General features: G+C 53.7%; 1 protein-coding gene across 3 annotated transcripts in view; it reads left to right on the forward strand.

Annotated features, from left to right (window-relative positions):
* The window catches only part of LOC140392934 (tumor necrosis factor receptor superfamily member 5-like), a 171,283-nt gene extending 161,255 nt beyond the window's left edge, over nt 1-10,028 (forward strand). For 2 of the 3 annotated variants that reach the window (XM_072478714.1, XM_072478716.1), the window contains exons 5-7: nt 1,289-1,413; nt 2,999-3,112; nt 8,619-10,028. In XM_072478714.1, the coding sequence (XP_072334815.1) occupies nt 1,289-1,413; nt 2,999-3,112; nt 8,619-8,923 (544 nt within the window). In that variant the 3' untranslated portion in view covers nt 8,924-10,028. The remainder of the gene's footprint in view (nt 1-1,288; nt 1,414-2,998; nt 3,113-8,618) is intronic. The other variant, XM_072478715.1, reaches the window with a different exon arrangement.
* Nucleotides 10,029-12,574: the final 2,546 nt, after the last annotated feature.

Raw genomic sequence — 12,574 nt, forward strand, 5'->3', positions numbered from 1 at the left:
CCCCCTGTCTCTCTCTCTCTCTCTCTGCCCCTCGCTCTGTCTCTCTCCCATCTCTCTGTCTCTCTCTCTGTCTCTGCCTCTCGCTCAGTCTCTTTCTCTCCCTCTCTCTCTGTCTCCTTCTCCCTCTGTCTCGCTCTCTCTCCCTATCTGTCTCTCCCTCGCTGTCTCTCTCTCTTTCTGGCTGTCTCGCTCTCTCCCTGTCAGCCTCGCTCTCTCCCTCTGTCTCTTTTTATATCTGTCTTTTCTCTCTCTCTGTCTGTCACACTCTCTCTCTGTCACTCTCTCTCTCTCTGTCACTCTGTCACTCGTGTGACATTATACAAATGTACAGCATGTGAAGAGTTAATGTTACGTTAAAACTAGCCACTAGATGGAGCTAAGGGGCAGTGCTATATATTGCACAGGCTCTTGGGCTTCTGGGAGAAGTCCGGAGGAGAGTGGATTGGAACTGAGGGAGACAAGATTCAAAGTGTATTGCAGAGCCAGTTTAGATATTATAGTTATAGTTAGTAGATAGAAATAGTGTTAGTGAGTGTCGTTTAATTCTTTTTATATGTTTGCTACTCTATCTCTGTCTCTCTCTTCATCTATCTCTGTCTCTCTTCCTGTATCGCTCTTTCTCTGACTCTCTGCCTGCCTCTCTGCCTACCTCGCTCTCCAACTCCGGTTCTCTGTCGCCCTCTCTCACTCTGTCTCTGCCTCTCTCTCTATCTCTCTGTGTCTCTCTTGCTCTATCTGTCTCTCTCCCTGTCTGTCTCTCTGTGTCTCAGTCTCTCTGACTCTCTCTCTCTCTGTCTCTCCCTTTCTCTTTGCCTCTCTTTCTGTGTGTGTGTCTCTCCCTTTGTGTGTTTCTGCCTTTCTCTGTCTCTCTCTGTCTCTCAGTCTCTCTGCCCTCCCCCCGTGTCTCTTTCTCTCTGTCTCTCTCGCTATCTCTCTCCCTCTCCTGCATTCTCGCTAGGGAATGCTAATCTCTCTCACTCTGTCTATCTCTCTCTCTCTCATTCTCTCTATGTCTCACTCACTCTCTCTGTCTCACACACTCTCCCTCTGTCACTCTCTGTCTCACTCTCTCTCTGTCTCGCTCACTCTCTCTCTGTCTCACTCACTCTCTCTCTATCTCACTCACTCTCTCTCTCTCTCTGTCTCACTCACTCTCTCTCTCTATCTCACTCACTCTCTCTGTCTCACTCGCTCTCTCTGTGTCTCACTCGCTCTCTCTCTGTCTCACTCACTCTCCCTCTGTCTCACTCTCACAAGGGAATGCTAATCTCTCTGTTCTTTTCTGTAGCTGCGCGCTGATTGGACAGTACATTCTCATTCCTGGAACAGCAATAGCGGACTCCATCTGTACATCCTTTCTATCGACATCGCAGAAACCCTCCGCCGTCACGACAGCACCAAACTATCCCAACCGTGAGAACCAGCATTATTCCTCCAACTCAGATCTAACTCTCTGTCCATTTCTCTGTCCATCTTCCCAGTCAATTCTGTCTCCGTCTCCGTCTCCGTCTCTGTCTCTGTCTCCATCTCCATTGTTCCGTCCATCGCTCTATTCAATTCTACCATTCTCTCTTGTTGCCTTTTCTGTGGCTCTGTTCTAACTATGGCAGTCAGTGAGGTTGCCCTCCTTTCTTTAGATATCAATATTCTAATGCTCAGAGTCGCCAGGTATCGAATGATACCACCACAAGGTTCAACCGGATATCGATCAAAGAGCCAAACACCAGTTAGTTAGTTCAAGGTCAAGGGTACTTTATTTACACACAATTAGTCATGCAACCTAAACACGACTAGTTAACTACACCTATCAACAATGACCACCTGTACTTAACTTCAGGCACTCGGCTTAGGTCAGAGGAACAGTGGCCGTTGTTCGATTCTGGATCTCCTGTGTCTGGAGAAGTAACTGCTGCTCAGCTGGGCTCATCGGTCTGGTCGCGGGCGTTGAACTTGGACTTGGTTCTGGTGGTGCTGCGATTGGAGGTGGTCGTAGCCGAGGCGCCAGGTCCAAAGGAGGCCGAACACATGGTGGACTCTCTTATACTTGGGGGCTTTCGCGCTCTTTTGGCCGGTCCTTCAGTTCGGACCCCACTAATTGGGCGATCCTTGATCACTAGGTTCGATTTTGAACCAATAAAGGGGCGGGTGCCTTGATGGCTGGGCGTGTCCCAAGCGGTCATTGACCCTGTTGTTTACGCTTCCCTCGTACAGGGAGTGGCACCGAAATGTCTGGGACTGTACCGGTCGCTCAAGTATCAGTCCTTTGTCTGGCGGAGCTGGGCCATCAAATGCTCATCGGTCGGGGATTCGATACCGTTTGGACTCCTCACTCACAAATATACATTCAGGCTCTGAGCCTGCCTGAATCTCACAATGTCCATTTTTCCCGCTATGTCAGTGGCCATCCCAGATGGCTACACTCTGTCCTTCTCTCTATCCAATTCTGCACGTCTCTCCGCCCATCTTTCTGCCCATCTTTCTACTGACCCTTCCGCCTGTTCCTCCAAATCTCCAACTTACTCACCTCTCTTTATCTCATTCTAACTCATTCACTCTCTCTGCATCTCTTTCCCTTTCACTCAGCCTCTCTGTCGGCCTTTCTCTGTCTATTTATCTCTGTCCATCGCTCTCTCTGTCCATCGCTCTCTCTGTCCATCGGTCTCTCGCTCTGTCTCACTTTCTGTCTCCATGTGTGAGTCTGTCCCTCTTGCGCTCTCTGTCTCTCTCTCGCTCTCTTGTCTGTCGCTTTCTGTCTATTTCTCTTTGTCCCTATGTGTGTGTCTATCTCTGTCTCTCCCTCTTATTGCCTTTCCCTCTCTGTTTCCCTCTCGCTGTCTCTCTCTGTCTATCTATCTGTGTGTCTGTCTCCCTCTCTGTCTCTCTCTTTGCGTCTCTCTCTCTCTATTTCTCTCTCTGTCTGTCTCTCTCTCTCTCTCTCTTTTCAGGTAAATATGGTCTACCTCTAATTCTCTGCACTTCCTCCCCCAACCCCATACAGAGAGTGACTGGAGTATGCCCCTTCTGATTTGCTCAGGGCTCCTGTTCACCGCCATTGCCATCATTGCCACCTTGGTGTACATGAGGAAAAGAAGAAAGAGAGCGGCCAACATTGGTGAGTCAAAGGGAAACGGGAAACACGTCTCGTCCATCTTGTCCATCGCCAGCCGGGATAGGATGGATGGCCAGTCTGGCAGAACATCTAAGGGAAGCTCATAGTAGCCCAAACTAAAGGGAGTTGGGGTCACGCCCTCGAAATGTAGGTACAGGAGCAGCCAAGATGCACACTGCAAAATCCAGCAAAAGACCAATCATCTTGTATATTTGATGACCCTGGGACAGTGTGGTACTCCTTCAGTACTGACCCTCTGACAGAGCGGCACTCCCTCAGTACTGACCCTCCGACAGAGCGGCACTCCCTCAGTACTGACCCTCCGACAGAGCGGCACTCCCTCAGTACTGACCCTCCGACAGTGCGGCACTCCCTCAGTATTGACCCTCCGACAGTGCGGCCCTCCCTCAGTACTGACCCTCTGACAGAGCGGCACTCCCTCAGTACTGACCCTCCGACAGAGCGGCACTCCCTCAGTACTGACCCTCCGACAGTGCGGCACTCCCTCAGTATTGACCCTCCGACAGTGCTGCCCTCCCTCAGTACTGACCCTCTGACAGTGCGGCGCTCTCTCAGTACTGACCCTCAGACAGTGCGGCACTCCCTCAGTACTGACCCTCCGACAGTGCGGCCCTCCCTCAGTACTGACCCTCTGATAGTGCGGCACTCCCTCAGTACTGACCCTCCGACAGTGCGGCACTCCCTCAGTACTGACCCTCCGACAGAGCGGCACTCCCTCAGTACTGACCCTCCGACAGTGCGGCACTCCCTCAGTATTGACCCTCCGACAGAGCGGCACTCCCTCAGTACTGACCCTCCGACAGAGCGGCACTCCCTCAGTACTGACCCTCCGACAGTGCAGCCCTTTCTCCGTACTGACCCTCTGGCAGTGCAGCACTCCCTCAGTACTGACCCTCCAACAGAGCGGCACTCCCTCAGTACTGACCCGACTGTGAGGCATTCCCTAAGTACTAGGGACATAGATAAGCTGCAGAGCTGGGCTGAGAGGTGGCAAATGGAGATTAATGTAGAGAAGTGTGAGGTGATACACTTTGGAAGGAAGAACAGGAATGCGGAATATTTGGCTAATGGTAAAGTTCTTGGAAGTGTGGATGAGCAGAGGGATCTAGGTGTCCATGTACATAGATCCCTGACTCTCTCTCACACTCTGACTCTCATAGATTATCATAGAATTTACAGTGCAGAAGGAGGCCATTCGGCCCATCGAGTCTGCACCGGCTCTTGGAAAGAGCACCCTACCCAAGGTCAACACCGCCTCCCTATCCCCATAACCCAGCAACCCCATCCAACACTAAGGGCAATTTTGGACACTAAGGGCAATTTATCATGGCCAATCCACCTAACCTGCACATCTTTGGACTGTGGGAGGAAACCGGAGCACCCGGAGGAAACCCACGCACACACGGGGAGGATGTGCAGACTCCGCACAGACAGTGACCCAAGCTGGAATCGAACCTGGGACCCTGGAGCTGTGAAGCAATTGTGCTATCCACAAGGCTACCGTGCTGCCCCCTCTCTCTCACACTCTGACTCTCGCTCACACTCAGACTCTCGCTCACACTCTGACCCTCGCTCACACTCTGACCCTCGCGCACACTCTGACCCTCTCTTTCACACTCTGACCCTCTCTTTCACACTCTGACCCTCTCTCTCACACTCTGACCCTCTCTCACACTCTGACCCTCTCTCACACTCTGACCCTCTCTCTCACACTCTGACCCTCTCTCTCACACTCTGACCCTCTCTCTCACACTCTGATGCTCTCTCTCACACTCTGACCCTCTCTCTCACACTCTGACCCTCTCTCACACTCTGACCCTCTCTCACACTCTGACCCTCTCTCACACCCTGACCCTCTCTCACACTCTGACCCTCTCTCTCACACTCTGACCCTCTCTCTCACACTCTGACCCTCTCTCACACTCTGACCCTCTCTCACACTCTGACCCTCTCACACTCTGACCCTCTCTCACACTCTGACTCTCGCTCACACTCTGACACTCGCTCACACTCTGACCCTCGCTCACACTCTGAACCTCGCTCACACTCTGACCCTCTCTTTCACACTCTGACCCTCTCTTTCACACTCTGACCCTCTCTCACACTCTGACCCTCTCTCACACTCTGACCCTCTCTCTCACACTCTGAACCTCTCTCTCACACTCTGACCCTCTCTCTCACACTCTGACCCTCTCTCTCACACTCTGACCCTCTCTGACACTCTGACCCTCTCTCACACTCTGACCCTCTCTCTCACACTCTGACCCTCTCTCTCACACTCTGACCCTCTCTCTCACACTCTGACCCTCTCTCGCACTCTGACCCTCTCACACTCTGACCCTCTCTCACACTCTGACCCTCTCTCTCACACTCTGACCCTCTCTCTCACACTCTGGCTCTCTCTCTCACACTCTGACCCTCTCTCTCACTCTGACCCTCTCTCTCACTCTGACCCTCTCACACTCTGACCCTCTCTCACACTCTGGCTCTCTCTCTCACACTCTGACCCTCTCTCTCACACTCTGACCCTCTCTCTCACACTCTGAGTCTCTCTCTCACACTCTGACCCTCTCTCGCACTCTGACCCTCTCTCGCACTCTGACCCTCTCTTGCACTCTGACCCTCTCTCTCACACTCTGACTCTCTCGCTCACACTCTGACCCTCGCTCACACTCTGACCCTCGCTCACACTCTGACCCTCGCTCACACTCTGACCCTCTCTTTCACACTCTGACCCTCTCTCTCACTCTGACCCTCTCACACTCTGACCCTCTCTCACACTCTGACTCTCTCTCTCACACTCTGACCCTCTCTCACACTCTGACCCTCTCTCTCACACTCTGACCCTCTCTCTCACACTCTGACTCTCTCTCTCACACTCTGACCCTCTCGCGCACTCTGACCCTCTCTCGCACTCTGACCCTCTCTCTCACACTCTGACCCTCTCGCTCACACTCTGACCCTTGTTCACACTCTGACCCTCGCTCACACTCTGACCCTCGCTCACACTCTGACCCTCTCTTTCACACTCTGACCCTCTCTCTCACACTCTGACCCTCTCTCTCACACTCTGACCCTCTCTCTCACACTCTGACCCTCTCTCACACTCTGACCCTCTCTCACACTCTGACCCTCTCTCTCACACTCTGACCCTCTCTCTCACAATCTGACCCTCTCTCTCACACTCTGACCCTCTCTCTCACACTCTGACCCTCTCTCACACTCTGACCCTCTCACACTCTGACCCTCTCTCTCACACTCTGACCCTCTCTCTCACACTCTGACCCTCTCTCTCACACTCTGGCTCTCTCTCTCACACTCTGACCCTCTCTCTCACTCTGACCCTCTCTCTCACTCTGACCCTCTCACACTCTGACCCTCTCTCACACTCTGACTCTCTCTCTCACACTCTGACCCTCTCTCACACTCTGACTCTCTCTCTCACACTCTGACCCTCTCTCACACTCTGACCCTCTCTCTCACACTCTGACCCTCTCTCTCACACTCTGGCTCTCTCTCTCACACTCTGACCCTCTCTCTCACACTCTGACCCTCTCTCTCACACTCTGGCTCTCTTCTCACACTCTGACCCTCTCTCTCACTCTGACCCTCTTTCTGACTCTGACCCTCTCACACTCTGACCCTCTCTCACACTCTGACTCTCTCTCTCACACTCTGACCCTCTCTCACACTCTGACCCTCTCTCTCACACTCTGACCCTCTCTCTCACACTCTGAGTCTCTCTCTCACACCCTGACCCTCTCTCGCACTCTGACCCTCTCTCGCACTCTGACCCTCTCTTGCACTCTGACCCTCTCTCTCACACTCTGACTCTCTCGCTCACACTCTGACCCTCGCTCACACTCTGACCCTCGCTCACACTCTGACCCTCGCTCACACTCTGACCCTCTCTTTCACACTCTGACCCTCTCTCTCACTCTGACCCTCTCACACTCTGACCCTCTCTCACACTCTGACTCTCTCTCTCACACTCTGACCCTCTCTCACACTCTGACCCTCTCTCTCACACTCTGACCCTCTCTCTCACACTCTGACTCTCTCTCTCACACTCTGACCCTCTCGCGCACTCTGACCCTCTCTCGCACTCTGACCCTCTCTCTCACACTCTGACCCTCTCGCTCACACTCTGACCCTTGTTCACACTCTGACCCTCGCTCACACTCTGACCCTCGCTCACACTCTGACCCTCTCTTTCACACTCTGACCCTCTCTCACACTCTGACCCTCTCTCGCACTGACACTCTCTCACACTCTGACTCTCTCTCTCACACTCTGACCCTCTCTTTCACACTCTGACCCTCTCTCTCACACTCTGACCCTCTCTCTCACACTCTGACCCTCTCTCTCACACTCTGACCCTCTCTCACACTCTGACCCTCTCTCACACTCTGACCCTCTCTCTCACACTCTGACCCTCTCTCTCACACTCTGACCCTCTCTCACACTCTGACCCTCTCTCTCACACTCTGACCCTCTCTCTCACACTCTGACCCTCTCTCACACTCTGGCTCTCTCTCTCACACTCTGACCCTCTCTCTCACTCTGACCCTCTCTCTCACTCTGACCCTCTCACACTCTGACCCTCTCTCACACTCTGACTCTCTCTCTCACACTCTGACCCTCTCTCGCACTCTGACCCTCTCTCTCACACTCTGGCTCTCTCTCTCACACTCTGACCCTCTCTCACACTCTGACCCTCTTTCTCGCTCTGACCCTCTCTCACACTCTGACCCTCTCTCACACTCTGACCCTCTCTCTCGCTCTGACCCTCTCTCACACTCTGACCCTCTCTCACACTCTGACCCTCTCTCTCACACTCTGACCCTCTCTCTCACACTCTGACCCTCTCTCACACTCTGACCCTCTCTCACACTCTGACCCTCTCTCACACTCTGACTCTCTCTCTCACATCTTTAGGTCGTGTGGGTGAAACACACGCAGATACGCGGAGAATGTGCAAACTCCACACTGACAGTGACCCCGGGGCCGGGATCGAACCCAGGTGTTCTGCGTCGTGCGGTAGCAGTGCCCCAGCTTGCCGCCCCTCTGCTCCCTCACTCTCGGAGATCACGGCAAAATCTGTTTGTCAACTAAGGTACGGGGTTGCGCCCCAGTGCTCCCCTGCACCGCTGGGCGGCAGCTTGCAGCCGTAGGCCAGGATTCGGTTATCGTGCAGACAGAGGCCCAGAGCCTGAAGAGCACCCATGAGAGGAGTCAGGACTACAGCCACCCAGGACTGGCAGGTGAGGCCAAGATCCCTGACTCCCAGCCTCCCTCTCCTCAATCTGCACTGCTGGGGCATCCTTTGCACCTTTGGAAGGTGGGAGGTCATGCGAGTTAAACCAGAAAGAAAAGCGCCGAGCGGATGTCCGAAACGCCAATTCAGCTGTGCGGACCATCGCTCTCTCCCTCCCTCGCCAATCCATGCTTAGATTTGTCTTTTTTTTTCTTTCTCTCTCTCCGCCAGGAGCTGTGTCCCACCCGGCTGCCAGCCACGTCCAGTCCGACCACGGCCTGCCCACCATGACCGCCTCCGAGATCTTCAACTCAGGGAACCATCACACAACGCTTGGCCCCTTGGCCATATTGATTTCCCCACCCAATCCTGAGTGGTGCCAACGGCCGGAGAGTGACAGCGGCCTGGGAGGAACAGGTGGAGGAGGCTTGGATTTGCAACAGTTGATCGTCAAGAGTGTGTCGTGCCCGGGCCAGGTCGGGAAGCATCCCTCCGTGTCCAACCTGCAGCCCGAGGAGGACGAGTGGATGGGGTGAATGGTAGATGGAAAGGATTGAGCGATTTTGGCGACGGGGATGATGACTCCAAGTCAAGGGGCTGATCAGACCCAGGCTCGATTAACAGCGAGTCTGGCTCAAAAGGGGCTGAACAGTCTTTACCCGATCATTGGACTATCTCCCAAAAATCGCAGTGTTTATTTATGAGCAATACTCAAACTGAGACTTCTGATGGAACGGAAATCAGGTCGATCTAGGGGACGCTTGCTGTCGTTACAACTCATTTAAGAACTTGCCTTGGTGGCTCACTGCTGTGGTATTGTCGGAAATATAATGTTACAATTTGTTACAGAATCCTTTGTCTTGTGGGTCTGTTTTATTGTGACTTTGGCAAAGGGGTTCGACACAGGCCTTATGACGTGAGGGGACAGACCCACCATCTTCTGCTCACCTCCTACACCAAGCTCCCCATCAGAGCCACAGCAATGGGATGTTTCACACTAAGTTCACAGAGCCATCTCCTCTGTCTCTGTCTCTCTTTCCCTGTCAGTGAGTGACATAGAGGGAGAGAGAGGAAGAGAAAGACAGAGAGAAAGAGGGACAGAGAGTGAGAGACAGAGAGAGGGGAGACAGAGAGAGGGGGAGACAGAGAGAGAGGGGAGACAGAGAGTGAGAGACAGAGGGACAGAGCGGAGACAAAGAGTGAGAGACAGAGAGAGGGAGACAGAGAGAGAGAGAGACAGAGGGACAGAGCAGAGAGAGAGGGAGGCAGAGAGAGAAAGGGAGAGACAGAGTGAGAGACAGAGAGAGTGTTGTGTTGGGTGTCATAATATACACCAGTATATTATGGTGCAGACACACACACACACTGATGGACATGCAGTGGGACCAATCAGCATACACAACACCGCAGCCAATCACCAGTGAGAGCACACGCACTATAAAGACAGGGGACGGGAGAGTTCCCGCTCATTCTAGTAGCAGCCAGCTCGGAGCACAGAGCTCACAGCCTGCAACACAGACATTCACCACGTGCTGAGTGCATCACCTGGTTAGGACTAGGCAAGAGTCAACAGTTAAAGCTGGTATTGCATTTACCCACAGTTCAAGTATGTTACTATAGTTAACCTTATAATAAAATAGAGTTGCACCACTTCCAGTGTTGGTGACCTGTTTGTGATCCAGAACACCCAACACATCATGGTACAAGGAGTGGTTGCGTACTAGCACTTCTTAGACCCACCTGCAACTAATCAGCATTCCGTCATCCTGAAGTATGGAGAACATCAACCCGCCGCCGCTCCGCATCGCCGGCAATCCCGGGGTCAATTGGAAGATTTTTAAACAGCGCTTCCAGCTCTTCCTCGAAGACACGGACAGGAAGAATGCCTCGGACACCAGGAAGATTGCTCTGCTCCGCTCCAAGGCCAGGCAACACGCCATCCACATCTTCAACTCCCTCACACTCGCAGACGACGAGGACAAGACAAAGTACAAGACGGTTCTCCTCAAATTCGATACCCACTTCAGCACAGAGGTCAATGAAAGCTTCGAAAGTTACCTGTTCCAGCAGCGCTTGCAGGGTAAGGACGAGCCTTTCCAATCCTTTTTAACACACCTCCTCATCCTTGCGCAGTCCTGCGGCTACGGGCCCACCTCCGACTCCATGATACGTGACCAGATCGTATTTGGTGTTCTGTCAGACCCCCTGCGTCAGCAGCACCTCAAAATTAAGCAACTCACCCTAGCGACTGCCATTGAGACCCGTGCCCTGCATGAAAATGCCACCAGCCGGTACTCCCACATACAGGCGGCTGAAACGGCGCGGCAAGGTCCCCACGAGGCGGAACGGGTCCAAACAATTCAACCCCTCCAAGGCTGCAGCCTGGATGAGGGCGGCCATTTCGCGCGCTTTTCGCGGCCTCCCGTGCTTGCATGCGCCAAATGAGGGGACTGTGACTTGGAGGAACGTGATGCGCAGGCGTGCACCATGCAGGACCGCACCGCGCATGCGCGGTGGCGCAACGAGCGTACTGACGTCACGGCGTGCGGCAATTGTGGCTCCGCCAATTTAAAGCGACAATGTCCTGCAAAATCGCGACAATGCCTACGATGTGGCAGACTTGGCCACTAATGCTGCCTGCTGTTGAGCAGCTCAGCCTGCCACTTCGCATCGCTTCAGCCAGCCTCGCAGGAACGTTCGGGCAATTCAACCCACGTTCACCGAGTCCGATTCCGAATTCCCGCAGATCAGTGACACCGAGGACCCGAGGGAGCCTTTTCGAGTCGCTGTTATAGCAAAGAATAGGCTGTCCCCGAATCAAAACCACCAGCCGCTGTCGGTGCACAGCATTGATCCAGACGACGAGTGGTGTGCCCCCCTGATGGTCAACCGATCCCAGATACGATTCCGCCTGGACACTGGTGCTTCCGCTAATCTCCTAGCTTGGTCAGACTTTCAGACCCTTGGGGTTAAACCAACCATTCTTCCGTCGACCTGCCAACTAGTGGACTACAATGGCAACGTCATTCCTGCTACCGGTTCATGCCAACTCGAAGTGACGCACAACTCGCGAAAAGCCATCCTTCCCTTCGAGATCGTGGGCTCCTCGAAGGACTCTCTGCTAGGCGCACAAGCGTGCAAACTCCTAGACCTCGTTCAACGAGTACACTCTCTCTCTCCAGAGGACACATCTGCCTTCCAGGATGTGGACTTCAGGGCGCAACTCAATGCCATCATCGACCAGCACCGTGACGTTTTCGAAGGCATGGGCTTCCATACACTTACAAAATCCTGCTCAAACAAGACGCCTGTGGTTCATGCACCTCGCAGAGTCCCAGCACCCCTCAAGGACCGCCTCAAGCAGCAGTTGCAAGACCTCCAGGACCAAGGAGTGCTCTCCAGAGTGACGGAACCAACCGACTGGGTCAGTTCCATGGTGTGCGTAAAGAAGCCTTCCGGCGAGCTCCGGATCTGCATTGATCCAAAGGGTCTGAATCGCAACATAATGAGGGAGCATTACTCTATCCCCAAGCGCGAGGAGATCACGTGCGAGATGGCTCGGGCCAACATCTTCACCAAACTTGACGCCTCAAGGATTCTGGCAAATTCAACTCGACAGGTCCAGCAGAAAGCTGTGTACCTTTAATACCCCATTTGGTAGATACTGCTACAACAGGATGCCATTTGGGATTATATCGGCATCAGAAGTATTCCACCGGATCATGGAGCAAATGATGGAGGGCATTGAGAGTGTGCGCGTCTATGATGACGACATCATCATTTGGTCCATCACCCCGCAGGAGCTTTTCAGTCGCCTCCAGCGCGTTTTCAAACGAATACGGGACCAAGGCCTTCGCCTCAAATGTTCCTTCGGCCAGACGGAACTCAAGTTCCTAGGGGACCACAGCTCCCGGTTGGGTGTGCGGCCGGATGCGGACAAGGTGGCAGCCATCACGGCCATACAGAAGCCAGCGGATAAGAAGGCGGTCCTCCGATTTTTGGCCATGGTCAACTTCCTGGGGAAGTTCATCCCCAACCTCGCCTCCCGTACCACAGCTCTCCGGAACCTGGTCAGGAAGACGACAGACTTCCAATGGCTTCCCGCCTACGAGCGCGAATGGGAGGAGCTTCAGACCAAGCTTACCACGGCCCCGGTATTGGCATTTTTTGAACCCACGAAGGAAACA

Source organism: Scyliorhinus torazame, chromosome 16, assembly GCF_047496885.1.
Source record: "Scyliorhinus torazame isolate Kashiwa2021f chromosome 16, sScyTor2.1, whole genome shotgun sequence".
In the NCBI taxonomy this organism is placed as follows: Eukaryota; Metazoa; Chordata; class Chondrichthyes; order Carcharhiniformes; family Scyliorhinidae; genus Scyliorhinus; species Scyliorhinus torazame.